General features: G+C 37.8%; 1 protein-coding gene across 1 annotated transcript; it reads right to left on the bottom strand.

Moving 5' to 3' along the window:
• Positions 1-1,156: 1,156 nt before the first annotated feature.
• LOC115922971 (monocarboxylate transporter 6-like) lies at positions 1,157-10,778 on the bottom strand. The gene is made up of 5 exons (XM_030982847.1): positions 10,349-10,778; positions 7,837-7,980; positions 3,432-3,761; positions 2,279-2,791; positions 1,157-1,426 (listed from the first exon to the last, which is right to left on the bottom strand). Exons 1-5 carry the CDS (start codon positions 10,542-10,544, stop codon positions 1,305-1,307), a joined length of 1,305 nt encoding a protein of 434 aa, XP_030838707.1. The 5' UTR covers positions 10,545-10,778; the 3' UTR covers positions 1,157-1,304.
• Positions 10,779-17,111: the final 6,333 nt, after the last annotated feature.

Below are 17,111 nucleotides of genomic sequence, written 5' to 3'. Positions count from 1 at the left end.
AAAATCCATGAGCTTCCGGGGCTCCGCCTCCTCGAACCCACCAATGGCTTTAAGGCGGGCCCCTGAATGCACATCTGACCGTATTTTATTGCCTAAACCCCTGAGCTTCCGGGGGCTCGGCACCCTGGACACCTGCCAGTGTCATGTATAATGTATCAAAATATGCCCATCTGACCGTAATTAAATGCCCATACCCCCTAAGCTTCCAGGGGCTCCGCCCCTTGACCCCGGCCAATTTACGCTACACTCTACCTGATCGTAAATACTTACCCCACCCACTTATTAGCGTGGCCTGCATGTAAGAGTGGGGTGATGCGGATTTTTTTTGTTTTTGTCCCCCCCCCCCTCCAAATAAAAAAAAAGTTTTTGCTCATGACGCCACTGCTGGTCACCGTTACGTACCAAAATTTGGCTCGCATAATTTCAAATTTGGGCCCCTCCCCCTAAGAAATCCTGGAACCGCGCATGATAAGGACAGATCTCGTTTATAATCAAGAAACCAATTTAACATGTGAATATTTGTTTGACTTTTTAGATAAAAACCGTAAAAGGTCTACTGTTGGTGTTATTTATAGAAAGCCGGAATCAAATCATGAAATATTCCTTGAATTTTACAATGTTATTAACAAATTAAGTAATGAACATAGGCATATTGATATAATTGGGGATTTTAATATTGTCTTATTGAAGGATGATGATACTGTTAATGAATTTCTTCGACTAAACTCTGTACTCGGTATATTCCAGATTATAAAAACCCAAACTCGTATTACACCAAGCAGTGCTACACGTTTGACTCAGGTAGTCCATGTTTGAGATAGCATATAGCTCTCATTTATTTCTTCAAATATGTATAATTAAACCAATAAATAAACTTATTAGAATGTCATGCATTATTTCATGTTTGTTTGTTTGTTTTTATTTACCGAAACCCTTACATACAAGTTTTAAAAACATACATATAAATTACATGTCAAATGATAAGAAATAAGTCAATGAAGTATGAACCACACCTTATCTTCAAGTATGATTCAGTTGATTACCCTTTTTTCTATTGATATGCTCCAAATATCTTCATGCCCAACAAAGTTTGTAAAAAAATATTTGTTTAAATACAAAAAAGTTGCAAAAGCCTTAACGCTTCCGGTACCTAATATGCTCCAAATACTTTTATGAAAAAGGAAAAGAAATGGTTTGTTAAAAAATATTTTGCTAATAATGTAAACAGAAGCCAAATCCTGAACTCGCTTTTAGACCTCACTATAAAAGATATAATAATGTAAGACGCTTCCAATACAGCATGTTCAGACCGGGATTGCTTTCGGTCTGCATCTCACGACCACTATTAGGAGGAGAACGATGACGTCGATGAAAGCTAATAGTTTAAACGTTGCGTTGTAGGAGGAGAAGTGATCCGCAGTCATCCCTGAAAAAACAAAGAGAGCATTTTGAATACTTCATGTTGATCTGAATACATACATAAATCCGTTAAATTACAGTCATTCGATCAGTCACTAGTTTGTTCTTATTTAATTCATTGTGTTAGCTCATTAAATCCACAGTGGAGTCCCCATCTTCTTTAGGAAGATCCATAATTCAATCCAATCTATTTAAATATAAATAGACACTAATGTACATCATTTTTATAACCCATCTTCTTTAGGAAGATCCATAATTCAATCCAATCTATTTAAATATAAATAGACACTAATGTACATCATTTTTATAACCCCAATTTTATTTTTGTCTGCGCACAGCTCTCTTTACTGCTGCCCTCTATCGCCGCCATTCTCTTTCTCGTCTGCGTTTGATATATAGCACAGGTTTCCCGCCAATGGGCGTGGCTTTGATATCCATGGCAGCCAGCAACGCAAACGAGCTTTTAGTAACCGGTAGGGAACCGTACCTCAAACATACTAAATTTGATATGCCTTTTTCTGTTTACCTTGCAATTAACAACATTATAAGTTGTTGTAAGCAGTTACATGTAGAACAATTCAGTTCATGCTCGTGTTTAATTAATATCATTCAAAATCAACTGTTAGAATCTCGGGGAGAATAAATATTTGGAATAAATCTTATCAAATCAATCTTTTCGCTCTAATGAAGGTTGTAAATCAGATTTCATCCTTTCTGAAAACAACCTGAAAACAAACAAAAAATCTATTTTTATTCAATTCAAGCTAATTTAAAAGAATATTTGTTTATATTGTGATTGCTTACACAAAAAGATATTTTAATGGCTAATTTACATTTTAGGTTGTTGGTGATTCCTTACCACTCAAATAGCCACCAAGAATCATCCCGAATCCGATAAAAAATTGGTCGACTGCAAACGCGACATCATACTTTTGGGAAGACGCTCTATCCCTCACGATCAGCTGACTCAACACCGCCTTCCCTGCTATTGCCACGGAGGAGATACATGTAGTCACCAACATAGCGTAGTAGTTGACGAAATACACATTGCACAGAAGAGCGGCGATGTCCAAGATTGTAGCGAGGAGAAAGAGGTCGACAGGTTTGACGAGGCTGTTGGTAAGGGAACCAACAGCAACCCTGCTTAAGGCATTCCCTATTGCAGCTGAGAAAGTGATGATAATGGTGTTCCGGACCGAGATTCCCCTCTGCAGAGCATAAGGTACAAGAAAGGAGTGCCAACCACTCCAAACTATATGCGACGCCAAGGTAACACCATATACCAAAATAAATATAGGATCCACGTACACATCAGATTGGCGAAGACTGTTGGTGATCCTACGAAAAATTCCGCTGTCGTCTCTGTTTTCATCTTTAAAGAAGAGTTAATTAAAAAGGCCATAAAAAAGAGGTTTAATGTCCAAAACACATTTGGAACGATATAACCTTGTACATCGCACACTACACATGTTATGTGTAGGTCTCTCATTAATTTTATGATAATGATTATTACAAATGAAATAATAAAAAACATGAACATCAAATCTACAATTCCCTTCTCTGGTCGAAGGTCATAATATCATCTCAAGAGTTAGACCTTTGTATGGTTATTGTGATGTATATAGTAAGTTTCCTGATCTCATCACATTTCATCGTTAGTAGGCGGGGCAAAACCCTCGTCCATGTCCATAAAATGATCTGTTTCCGAGATGGCGCATATTAATTAGCATCAAAGCATGTATGTTAAAGTCGGACAAGGTTACGTATTGTCGACAATGATTTATAATTTATACCAGTCTTCGTAGACTAACCAGTCCCGGCAAGAGCACACGAGACTAACAGCCCACGAGACCGACAATGTAGGTCTATCGAATCTTCGAGCAACCTGTCGACATGGTTAAATGCCGACGAGACCAAATGGCCACAAAACCGACATACTGGTCTTTTTGGCCCTGTTGAAGGTCCACGAGACCGACATTGTCGCTCTAATAGGATTTTCCGATTGAACTAACCTGTTATGTCCTGACTTGTGCTGGTGTTGCATTCTTCTCCCTTAAGAGAACTTGGGACACTCTGAAAACCATTTCTCTGTGTGCTACTCTCATCTAATTCCAACTTAATTGCCATGCCAACTGGGATAATATGTGCCATCAGAGCGCTTATGATGAGCAGTCCACCTCTCCAACCGTATGCTTGACGTAAGAATTCAGCTAAGAGCGGTAACAGAACCATTCCGGCACCATATCCAGTCAAACCAAGGCTGAAAAGTAGGTTGTAATTCTCCTTAGCAACACGGTGCAATGTCATGATACAACATATATTAACCATACAATATCCAAGACCTGTTTATTGAAAAGAAAAGAGATGGGGCCATTTACATTTAATCATCATATCCAAATATATTGCAAAAATGTACAAGAAAAAATGTCCTACTCCACGTTTTAGAGAAGGTATATAATAATGTATTGATTTATTGATTTGTTTTTTATTTCTGATATTTAGACGAGGTGGCTCATTATCATCAATAATGGTAGTCTTTTATGAAGCCCTGTTAAACATAATGAGGTACATTATAGTTTAACAAATATATATATAATATTATTACCCGTATCAGACATCTGAGCTGGTCATTTACAAAACCGTATTGCCCTAGTTTTCACTAGCAGTGGGAACGGAGGGGTATATTCTTTGTATTTTCCTTGGTCTCCCTGCGCGTATTGACTTTGCGTGTAGAGACGAGTGAAAATATACCTTGGTATTTTCCACGGTCTCGCATATCCGGGTATCTTGTATTGACCGCGCCGTATTTTGTCATTTTCATTGCGCATCTATTGGGCCGTATGCATAAAAAGTAGCAATTGCTTGCAAGCAATTGCTTCAAGCACAAGCAATTGCTTGTCAAGCAAAAGATCAAGCTCAAGCAATTGCTTAAATCCGTATGCATAACATTTTGCTTGTGCTCAAACCTTTTGCTTGCCTCCAGCAAGCAATTGCCTACGATCTCAACAATAGCGACGTCACGCCGGTGCGAACATCAATCATGGGAGAACAAAGGCGGGTTTCGCATACTAGTAGTATATTCAAATGAGCGTGGCCTCCATGCTCTCCACCGTTGTCAGACATCCTCCCCGTTTTTCATCATGTTCAGGTATGAACCTGTGTGCTAATCACTCAACGTTCTCTTTGTCGAAACGGAATAGTTTCCGATAGGTCTCGGGAGCAATTTCTTCTCGATTTATTCTACTCCTGTACAACTTTGGTCTTTCTCTAACGAGCATAAACATGATGCTTAACCGCGAACGTCCCGATTAAGCAAGAGCTCAAGCTGCTATGACGGAGCTTGAAAAAACGTAAGCAATTGCTTATAAAAACAAGCAAAAGGTTCGTTTTATGCATACGTTTTTAAGCAATTGCTTGATCTTTAAGCAATTGCTTGCGGACATCAAGCAATTGCTTGTGCTTGCTAGCAAAAGCATTTGCTTGCAAGCAATTGCTTATGTTTATGCATACGGATTCAAGTAAAAGGCTAGCACAAGCAATTGCTACTTTTTATGCATACGGCCCATTATGCGTACGAGAACCTGCGCACTCTATTGTGACGTAATAATCACACCAAATGCACACTGTTTGCAGTGTATCGAAAATTTTGTCAAGTACTGGATGCACAGTGCTGGTTTGACAAAGTTTGTTCAGTTCTTGAGATTGTCATGGTGGATTTCTGTATTTGCTCTAGATGTCTGATTTGGATAACAATACAAATATTGACTGGCTTTACTTTCGGGGGATATCAGAAATATTGACCGCGCTAAGACCATATTGCCCTCGTCTTTCGACTCGGGGCAATATGATCTGAGCTTGGTCAATATTTCTGATATACCCCTCAAGGCCAGTCAATATTATATAAATATAATTGATAACAAAATCTTGAACATAAATTCATAACAGCAATAAACAATAGGTAAGGACATGTATAAACATATAAACAGAGTATTTGGTATCCTCGCAATATAAACATAATTTTGTGTTTGTTTTGTTTTGCTTTGCTTTTTTTGTTCAAGAAAACGTTGTTGCAAATAATATTTTAATTTAGCATTATAGGATAGACAGTAATTAGTTTTTAAATCCGATGTAAAGTAACTATTAGCAAATTTCAGTAAGTATAAGACCTTGAAAAAGGGCAACATATACTTTGATATTTTAATTGTTATATACATATTTACAACACCAACTAAAATTACAGGAGAGTAAATTACTGAATAATATGAACAATTAATGCATGTAATCTAGTATTAAAGCAATTGAATGGACACTCTTTAATAACATTAAAAATATAAATGTATATATAACTGATAACAAATTGTATGAAATCATTCTTTAAGTTTGAAAAGCATTATATTATCTTAAATTCAAGATTCTTGCTTTCTGGTTAATAGGCAGAAGTGCGGGCTTTTTCGCTATTGGACCGTTACGTATAAATTACCAGGCAATAACAAACACTTCAGCGCGGGAAATCGTTTCTTTTGTGCGTCAAACGTTAAAAAATGGGAGTTGTTGCTACCTTGTTTGGCGTTCAACAATAAGGGATAGAGCAACGTCGATCTGGCGCTGCTCAGTGGCTGCCGGGCTCACGATCAATTGGGCAAAAAGAATTTCCGTTTCGGTTTAATAAAATTTGGAGTGGACTAGATGAGGAGGAGGAGAATTATAATTTAAGCCTTAACATCATCATGATCATTAATATTTTCATTATCGTTTTAGTGCATATTGGGTATTAATAGTATGCACGAAAGTACATATCATCTCTTATATTCGTCAGACCTGTGTTTTTTTTGTGTGTGTTTTTTTAAAACAGATATCTAAAGAATTGCATTTGCATTTTTTTTTTAAACTGGCACCTATTAAGAACTGGACACACGAACATGTTCAAGATCATTTGCATAACGTGCCGTTATTTAGGCGCCATTGTTTGAATTTTGCATATCTCTAATCATAACACTTCCATAATTCATATCAAGACAATTCAAGTTGTTGCGCAGTATATTAACATATTTCATGAGCACGTACATGTACGTCTCCCCGACATCCCCGCGCAAACTTTGACTATTGTTATGAATATCGCACACACGTGTATACGAGAGAGAGTGTTTTTACTCCCGTCAGCCCAATCAAAACTAAAACATCGGGGTTTCTTAAACATGATTTGGGTTCCTGATCCTATTCGCAACAATTCGAACTTACTGCTAGATCCTTTTGACCATTCAATTATAATAAGCGCGCACACAAAAATGGCAAAAAAGAGGCAGATTTTAAATCTGCTTTAGCTCCTCAAAATGGACGCTGAACCCCAGCCCCCCCCCCACCTCACCCATTTGAAAAATGTTATGTTCTGAAAGAATACAAAAAATCGCTTTGCGTATATGCTGGCTCCCAGGATTTAGCCCCAACAAACCCATAATTCATTGAATGTAAAACAATTTTTAATATAAACGCATTACAGAATTTGCTTTTCAAAAACTGAATAACCTGCTTCATGATTATTTTTAAGTGGATATTCAAAGAAAATCACAAATATTTCGACTAATGTATCACTAGAAACTAGTAAGTTAACAGATGGCCATCGTAAAAGTTTTAGGTCAACTACATCGGGTGATTTATAAAAATACAAATAAAACCACCTCCATAGCATCTGGGATATACGAGAGATTCGCCATAAAAATAACGACGTTTTAATGACGTCACATAATGCACCAATACTGCTCTAGCAGACGACATCCCAAAAAGAATGAACATAACTGCAAAGCTATTATTTCTCAAATTATAATGAGTTTAGTGTATATAAATGTGATGGCATTTCAAATCATTCAAAAGGGGATATGAAACCTATTCTGATAACTAAAATCATTTGTTTGTAAATACACAGGATAGGGGCTAATTAACAATCAAAGAAACTAGACTTTCAAATTGAAAACGGAATGATATTTAGGATGGAATTTGTTCCCCCTTGAAACGCCGAACCTACCGCGGTGTGTGCAGATGAATATGGCGTCTTATTTTGTTTACAAGCGACAGATTCCTTTATTTTTGTATCGCTGCATTTGTCATCAAAATAAAAACATGCGCGGGGTTTAGAGTGAGGCGATAGATTATACATTCAGCCAGACGGAAGTGAAGTAAAATCATGATGTGCTACATTTAACTGCGATTTTCTCTTTATTATTCTGACATCAACACAGTTAAAATAATGGCTCACAAACGTCCTTTATTATTATCTTCAAATGAGTGATTTGATGAGAGTAAGTTAATTTAACCCCCCCCCCTTCTAACTGTTTACGAAAAACTATAATGTAATCAACTGTAAGGTTTAAACAAAGAAAGGTCTTTCAACATTGTTAGTAGGTTTGGTGCACAGTTTCTTACCGGTAATTGACGGATAAATTGCCATTTGGGCGTTGCTGGTTGCCATGGATGTCAAAGCCACGCCTATTGGAGGGAGACATGTACCAGATATCAGGAGCAGACGACGAGTCGAATGGTGACGATAGAGGGCAGCAAGGAAAGGAGCTGTATGCAGACAAGAACACTCTCGGGCTCAGTATTGTAATTGATATACAGTGTCTAAAATACATCAAATAGTTATCATCAAATGAATATACGTTTACACAATATAATTATTACAATAATATTATTATCGATTATTTAGGACAGCTATGAGCAAAAACAAAATACCATTGAGCATATCAAAAAAAGATTGTGAAAGGAAACATAGCTTTCTGTTTTAAGGAGGGAGGTGTGACGCGCCTGCGTGCGCTTGGAGCCAAGACTAGTTAATAAAGTGTTCGTTATCGCAGAAATCTTGACACGTAGACATTAGCATCCTGACTGTTATGTTTTGGGAGTTATTGTGGCGGATTTGGGATGTGTAATGCTTGTCTTTGGTGGCGAATCAGATTGTCGTGGTTTTGTGTTGCCTATTATCGGTGGCAGTGCCCCTTTCCCCCAGAAAGCGTCCTTTTTTGTTGTTGCCTCCCCTTGTACATATTATTTTTGAATACAAATTCGGCGAAACATTGCTGCGACCAGCTACAATGTAGTTAGCTCAAGCGAGCAGCATACATGTAGCTAGATGTATTATTATGCAAAGGGGCGCGCTGTGCGCAACGACTCATTTTTTCAGCAGCTTAGGCACCGTGTTACACTTTAAGACCTCAACAGCCGAGGCAGTGGACTATGCTCACAACACGAACTAGTGCGGAAGGAAAGAAAAGGAAATTTTCATGAATGAAAACAATACACCTGAAAAATGTTCGTTTGAATTCATTAATTTTGAGGGGTTATATAGTATTTAATTACTGTAGCGAGTGGACCCCACTTCTTGACATGTACATTTACTTTTTTATGTTTTTGCTATATATATATAACTCTTCGTTGTATGATCTTGCTAAAACACTTTTAATAAAGATATACTAGGGTATGTGCTATGACATTTGCTTATATATATATTTCAATTTCTTAGCTATAACTAAAATGTGATTCAAAAGCATTTCGTTTGTACACTTTTCTAAAAAACCCTTTTATCACCGTCTTGTCATCGAGGAAAGAGAAATCAATGACATCAAGGAACGACTTTACATCGTTCCCAAATATTTGTGTGACTTTACAGGTCCACATAATGTGTTATACTGTTTCATATTCAGAGCATTCTAACGAGCATACAGGGGACAATACCAATTTCATTTGATATACATTGTAGTTATAGTTCATTGCCAAAATATAAGTTAATACGTTGAACTGAAATTCTCTTGTTTTTGTATCTATTTAAGTTTAAACTATTAATTGGCGTGCTTTGCATATTTCTTGTTGGGACATACCAAATCTATTTTGCTATCGAAAAATACTTGCTGGTCTTTCATTTTTGTCATTTATTAGTATCTTGTCAAATATGTTTGCTCTTAAGAACCGGTAACAGTCGAATACATTCAGGAATAATGATTTTCTCTTTTTTTTTTTTTTTTAATTCTTCATTGAACATTTCTACAGTATATTAAATTCTTCACGCTTTTTGACATCACTAAAGAGTCAACATGGAATTCTAAAAAATAAATCATTGTGATCAATATCGAATTCGTTCTTCAATGACTGGAAGGTTTTACGAAGACCTTGAGGAGTAATAATTTGATGAAGCAAGTATATACCTCTCTTAAACATTTTTGTACATGACATATTCATAATTCCTGCAAAGTTCTACAGCATTTGATGTTGGCTGCAAAAGGGACACAGTTTCTTTAATTGCACATTAATATGATTTATTAAACCTATGTATATCTGAAAAATTTAAATTTTGAGAAAAGTCGGGCAACGAATTAACTATATAACTATTTTTTTAAAAAGAGGTAATACTGACGCATGGGAGTGTAGTCCCGTTGATTTACGCACATGCCAATGTCAACGTACACAATCGTAGGCATACAGGCCCGAATTCACAAAGCAAGGTTTGAGCTCAAACCTCCTTTTGTTTCGCCAAACCTCCCTTTGTTATTTACAAACCTGGTTTGTAAATGGTTTGTAAATAACAAAAGGAGGTTTGGCGAAACAAAAGGAGGTTTGAGGTCAAACCTTGGTCTGAGCTCAAACCTTGCTTTGTGAATTCGGGCCACAAAGTTTACGTTATTGTTTCATGCTACTACCTACTCTTGTCCCTCACACAGTCATCAAACTATCTTGTCTTACTATGTTTAACGATATTGTCCTACGTTTATTGTAGTGATCCACTATCTAAATCGCTCAAAACTCTTGATAAACGATCCCCTAACTCCAGCTGTGAGGTAGTTGATTGAATCATCAAAAGTTCAACGTGCATGACGATTTTAGAGATAATTTGGAAAAGGATTGGAGTGGTCGCAGAAGGAATAGTTGAGATTTAGATTCTCACCTGGTAAGTGGCAGAATGCATTGAGGAGACCAAGAGCAATTCCGAGATCCGTCGATGTCGTTCCAAGACTTTTGTTGATATCTTCCAAGTAAATTCCAATGGTCTTCATAATACCCACAGTACCGGATGTCCTTAAGAAGGTACACACCACCAAAGGTAAACTGGGAGAAGTTAAAATATCATGAACACGACCCATGGTAGGCTATGATGAAATGATAAACAAAATATAAATTCGTGTTTCACTTCTGTATTGCTGGGTAACATATACGACATGTAAAATAGACGAGAGTAATATTGATATAACTCCGTGGCCCGAATTCACTAAGGAGGTTTGTCGACAAGCCTAAGTTTATGTGCGTCATAATGCGCTTCGACGTGTTTTTTACAAACCTTCTTATTCAATTTGCATAGTTGTCCGATTGAACAGTTTTGCGTGAAAAGAAGTCATTTCCCCTTTTCAGCAAACAACAAACCTCGATAGTTGGAATTTATGATCTAGAGAAATATTCTTTATTACATAAAAAAAAATGAGATTAATACCCAGTCACCCGAGGGCACCTAGTGGGGCCCAGGGGTGCAGCCAGTGATCACGGTGATACTAACGGAATGCAGATTTTTTACAACATTTCCTTGTACATTTTGAAGGGTATTATGCGAGGGAGCAAAGTACATAACTTGTATTCACTCAAAAGTGTTCAACCGTACATAGACGTTTGGAGCTCCTACAGAACAATGGGATACTGATATTTCTTGAGGTCATTTAATATTCTGCACGTTTATTGTACGTGTCGTGTATGTGACTCTGTTTACAGAAGTGAAGTACGAATTTTGTTGTATGTATTATACAGTTATTGACTGGGGTGTAATATAACATTATTTGGACCGCTGAAGGGGGTTATATTTCCCAAGTGGTTATATTTTCCCAAAGCGCGCAGCGCTGAGGGAAAATATGGTCACGAGGGAAAATATAACTCCCTTCAGGTTAATGTTATAATATAATAATGTTGGCTACTTGTATAGCGCACAGGTCCATCTTTCGGTGCTCATGGCGCTTAGAAAAGAGTACATGTAACAGGCATAAGAAAGAAAAAACCATAAACCGAAAAACAAATTCGGAATTCTCCTAGACATAGTAAATTAGAATATTGCAATAATTACAACGAAAGAAACAAATAGGTTTTTAGTTGTAATTTGAATGCTTCTGTCGATGACAGTTGACGTTATTATAGAGGGAGCTTATTCCACAGTTTTGGACCCATGGCTGAGAAAGCCCGTTCCCCCCAAGCATGTTTTATTCTGGGTGTATTAAGTAATAGTGTGGCTGATGAGGAGCGAAGACTTCGTGTGGGGTTGTATTTTGAAACAGAGTTGATCAGGTATGCTCAGGTTATATACCCCCTGCCAGTCAATAACTGTTATATAAGATAGCCTTTGTTTGATTTTCATTTTTTTTAGGGGGGGGGGGGGTGTCCATATTTTGTTTATGCCCGAAATTTTTTTTTCTAGGACAACCAAAATTTAAGAAAAACAATTGCAAAAAGATAATTCAATAAAAAAATAAAAAAACAAACTTTTAAACAAAATTTGGAAAAACTAATTTCAAGGGAGAAAAAAAAAATTATAATAATTCTTGCCCAAAAAAGAATTTTTTGGGAAAAATTAAAATTTGGGAAAAAATAATTTCAAGGGGAATAAAAGATTTATGAAAAAAGGACACTCGGTAATTGTGTAATGTGTGTAATTGATGACAAACAGTCTTCAAAAGGGCGACATTGCATTGATTAAAAATATATTCATTTCCCCAGCTGGTTAATATAACATTGAGAAGTGAATGGCCAGGAAAATATAACATTTTGGATCCTTACAATTGATATCACGTGACGAGCTCTGGACCAATCACATCGCGGTATCTTAAAGCTATCTAATATTATACAGTTATTGACTGGCAGGGGTGTAATATAACATTATTTGGACTGCTGAAGGGAGTTATATTTCCCAAGTGGTTATATTTTTCTAAAGCGCGCAGCGCTGAGGGAAAATATAACTCCCTTCAGGTCCAAAGAATGTTATATACCCCCTGCCAGTCAATAACTGTTATATTAGATAGCCTTGGTTTGATTTTTTTTTTCGGTGACAATCAAAATTTAAGAAAAAGAAGTTTAGTGAAAAATAATATTTAGAGATAATTCAATAAAGAAAAAAAAAACCTTAAAAAAAGAAATTCTTTAAAAAAAGAGATTCTTTAAAAAAAAAAATTGGGGAAAAAAAACTTGAATTGAAAATGACCCTCGGTATAAATGGTGTAATTAGTGTAATTGGTGACATCCAGTCCTCAAGAGGGCAACATGCATTGATTAAAAACATATTCATTTCACCAGCTGGTATAACGCCGAAAAGTGACCGGCCAGGAAAATTTAACAATTTGGATCCACATAATTGATATCACGTGACGAGCTCTGGACCAATCAAATCTCTGTATCTGTCTAAGCTATTAAAGGCTATAATGGGGCGGTGTCATGAGATTTTAACCTCTCCAAATTTACCTTTGGTGTTGTGTACCTTTTTGAGGGCATCCAGTGATGTAGGTGTTATCAAGACTATTGGATTTTACTTGAAATACATCAGCAATAGTCTTTGAACGACATCGACGGATATCGGAATTGCTATTGGTCTCTTCGGTGTATTTGGCAATTTTCCAGGTGAGAATCTAAATCATATGGCTCCGAATAGTCTCATTGGACAACGCCCCCTATCGTCAGAGTCCAGCAGCCTAACATGTTAGCCTATGGACTTTTACCCCCAAAATCGTTAAAAATTCATTTTGCCGAGTTAAGCCAAACATGAATATTCATGACACGCCATGGACTATTCGATTATTTACAGAGGGTGCAATTGTGCACCACATCAAACTCCCCTACTTTCAGTCAAGTATTTCATTGTATTATGTAGTTTGGTAGGTTTATTTTACTAACTGTTTAATTATCAGATACCAATGATAGTTTAGAGATATGGAAAAGGTTCTTGTATTTTGTATTTAGCAAAGCAATCTCACTTTCAAAATCACTATCAAGTGTCATCTGATCCGCCGATTGCCGTCTGCTATACGTTCAAGGCACATTTATATGTGGACTGTGATGTAGACAGTTTACTCGTCATTGTAGATTTATGATTAGCCATCTGTCATTTATTAGTCTTTAATTGTTGACACACATACAATTACCACACACACGAACACTCTCACTTCCCCTCCCCAACACACCATTTCCGCACACTCGGTTCACACATCATACCCAATGGCCCTGCAACATAGTGAAACATTCTTGTTTGGTAGTGACGTCGAACTAGCTACGTTTGTGCTGGCAATGGTCCAGCGAGCGAAAATGAGACAACCGGAGCAATATGCTCAAATATTCATACTACGGCCACTATAATCCTTGCCAAATTATGTCTAAAAGCATCTTGTATGATGTACTTGTGATGATACGCTTACAATAATCAACTTCCTCACTGCTGGAGTTAGGGGAGCATAAAAGAAAAGAGGTGCGGTTTAGGTAATTTTAAGGTGTTGAGTGATTGCTGGCGACGGAGAAATCTGGGTATATTATTCTGCCGCTCGATCGGGAGAAGCAATTTTGGAAACTCAGTCACCGAGTGTTGGAAGCGTTTTTGGAGATAGTTCAACTGAAACATGATATGCAGGAGCTGGGGGAGTACTTTGATGGATTGCTGAAAGGCACGAGTTCTGATAGTTAGGGAGGAACTTAACTTGATGCATTTAAAGATCGGGAAAAGTGTACTGAAGTGAATCCGGGATCTGATGGGTAGCAAATTAAATTGGGAAAAATTGGTTTCATGTCACAAACCTTTGGAGAACGCTTCCTTGCGTGTCACCAGGACCAGAGGCGGCGGAGCGACTTCCAAATTGGGGGGGGGGGGGAGGGGGGCACCCAAAAAACAGGGCACTTTCTGGAAAAAAAGGGCACCTTTAAAGGGAAATCTCATAGCGAAAAAGTTTTTAGACATTGGAATATACCCCTTTTAGGTTCTAGGACTCCTACCCCTTGGACATCCACCCCGGATAACCACCCCCAGTCAACTACCCCCTAGGGCAACTACCCCCTAGGACAACTACCCTTTAGGGCTACCACCCTCTAGGACGAATACCGACGGGACAAGTACCCCCCCCCAGACAAGTACCCCCTTGGACAAGTACCCTGTAGGGAAACCACCCTCTAGGAGGCTGTTCACACCGCAAGGGGGACCGTGGGCGGACCGTGGATCGCGCTATCGTAGCGCGACCCACGGTCCGCACATTGGCTTTCGCCGGATTCACACCGCAGTGAGATAGCGCGGTCTATCGTAGCACTCCCTTTTTTCAGAGGTCCTGTTGCCATGACGCGTGCCGCCATGAGGTCAGAGCGGTCAAAGATTTCGGGCGCTATTACGAACCCGTAGTTAACCTGCTAACCCACGAAAAACAGCGAAAAAAGTACGTTTAGTAAAGTCAGGTCCAACATTACTTACTATATATTTCTTTTTTCACGATGTTCCGACGCGTTTTACTCCATAAAATGAGGAGTGTTGAGTTGTACCGATTCAGATCGCACCAAAATAGAATGAGTATAAAATTCCCCGCGTGTAGAACGATGACTTCCGGCGTGCTATCGTAGCTCGGGTTCACACCGGCAGAGATAGCGAGGTCTAGCGCGCTAGACCGTGCTATCTCTCGTGGGCCACCCCAAGAGGTGTTCCAGTGGCAAGCCGTTTTGGCTCGCCGTGGCTCGCTGTTTGGCGGACCGAAACGACGTTGTACCTTCCACACCGCAGAGATAGCGCGGTCTAGCGCGCGCTAGACCGCGCTATCTCTGCCGGTGTGAACAGCTTCTAGGACGACTACCCCTGGAACAACTACGTTTAATGATGAGAGGAAAAGGGGGCACTTATCGAAAGGGTTAAGACACTTATTAGAAAAGAAAAGGAGCACGTGTCAAAGTACAAAGCCTAATTATCAGATGGGAAAATGGGGCACTTCTTACACCTAAAAAAGAGGCACGCACCAGTAGACCATGGGCCAAGCCTCAAAATTCTTCAGGTCCGTTGTCTCCCCCTGGGAAGTACCTCATTTTGTCCTAAATGATCAATGGACATAATTATATCTAAGAACAATGGTGAAATGTTCCCATCTCCAAATTTGTACATTTTTTCACAATTTTGATATAAAGATGCAAAATGTAGCAGACAGCCATTCTGCAAAGATGTCATAGCTGTTCCTTAATTGACCAATCACAGTTGGGGTCTTAAAGCTCAGAGTGCAATGGACCAACCACAGTCCCTGTACTCTGAGTCTTTGTATGCATGCAGTGTCTGCTACAGTGAATGAGTGAGTGCAGTACTTGCTACTGCAGCTATAATCACGCATGTTTACATGCGATTCACCGACAAAACTAAGATTGAGAGGGCCAAGAAGAAGCAAGAAAGATCAGAACATGAAGGTAATTTATTGCTATCATTTTAAAACATTTTTATGTTTAAACAGTGAAGTTTTCATCAGGTTTTAGTCACATGACTGTTGGCCCAGTTTTTTACACTACAGTCCCATGCATAGTATTTTTGTTACTGTTAAGGTATCGGTTCTCCTGAGTGGGCTTATCTCTAAAGATCACTCGATTTTACCCACATACTAATTATTCCCTTCATAAGATTTACAGGCACTATACATATAGGTAGGCTTTCTTCATGAAAATCATAAGAATATCAAAAAACTTTGTACGGTCTATATTTTGAAATAAGCCGATATTTTCACACGCATGCAAAAAAAGCAAAGTTATGCTTTTGGGGTCTTATAAATAATAGTTAGTACTAGATGTGGAAACATGGCCACCTCTATTGATTCTAAAATGTTCTAACATCATTCTAAAATACTTGAATTCACTCAAAGGCTCCACTTTAGTCACAATTGGTGACATCTCAATGGCAGTGAAGTACAACGTATCGTACAATAAATTTCACTCATGGCCTTGTTGGAATAAATACTTTAAAAGAAAATTAAATCTTGACTGTTGTCTCTCCTGGCAACTGTCCCAGTTTTATTCATTTTGTTTTACTGCGAGTGCTGAATCTTCGTGATCATAGTTAAGATAAGGTGATGAACTGTTTACGGTTGACCTCGTATGGTACATAAATGCCTAATGACATATTAAAGTTCGAACAAACATTATTGGGTGGAAATTATAAATAATAACACTTTCATTCAGCTAATAGTAATGCCACTTAGAAAATAGCTTGGGTAGTCATTGACCACTTTAACAAGTCAGCATTATGTTATTCAGCTTTCAATCTCTTTAACTAAGATGTTGAAAAATGATTTTTTTTTTTTTCCACAATGAAAATTTGTGTATTCCTTTTGTTAGGAAGGGGACTGAACATGCGTTGAGCTTGAGTCAATATCAATAACAATCAAATGTGGATGGTTAACATTGAAAGGATAAATGGGACGAGAAAATAGCGTTTAATGCTAAACGTGTCTGGTACCACTGACACACACAAGTATCACAGCAATGATTGAGAATGTAATGAATAAATGTGAATAACTATTGAATGCATTCTTAAGCTATATTTATTCTACATGTAAGGTAAATATGATTAAATACAAAGCTTTGGTTTGTTTTATACTAAATAAAAGATAAAGAATTATATAACATAATATTTACAAAAAGTCAAGAACCTTGGTTCAAAGTTGACAACAATTATTTTATTAACATTT

This window comes from Strongylocentrotus purpuratus, unplaced genomic scaffold (assembly GCF_000002235.5).
Source record: "Strongylocentrotus purpuratus isolate Spur 01 unplaced genomic scaffold, Spur_5.0 spur5_scaffold_13, whole genome shotgun sequence".
Classification (NCBI taxonomy): Eukaryota; Metazoa; Echinodermata; class Echinoidea; order Camarodonta; family Strongylocentrotidae; genus Strongylocentrotus; species Strongylocentrotus purpuratus.
Note: the sequence above shows the minus strand (reverse complement) of the source record. Positions and strands in the feature narration are given on the sequence as shown.

Excerpts from the sequence above, each read along its gene's own strand:
- LOC115922971 (XM_030982847.1), bottom strand. The coding sequence starts at position 10,544 with ATGGGTCGTGTTCATGATATTTTAACTTCTCCCAGTTTACCTTTGGTG. Across the intron at positions 7,981-10,348 it reads TGCATTCTGCCACTTACCAG|CTCCTTTCCTTGCTGCCCTC; the intron begins GTGAGAATCTAA and ends GTCTGCATACAG. Across the intron at positions 1,427-2,278 it reads TCTTGGTGGCTATTTGAGTG|GGATGACTGCGGATCACTTC; the intron begins GTAAGGAATCAC and ends TTGTTTTTTCAG.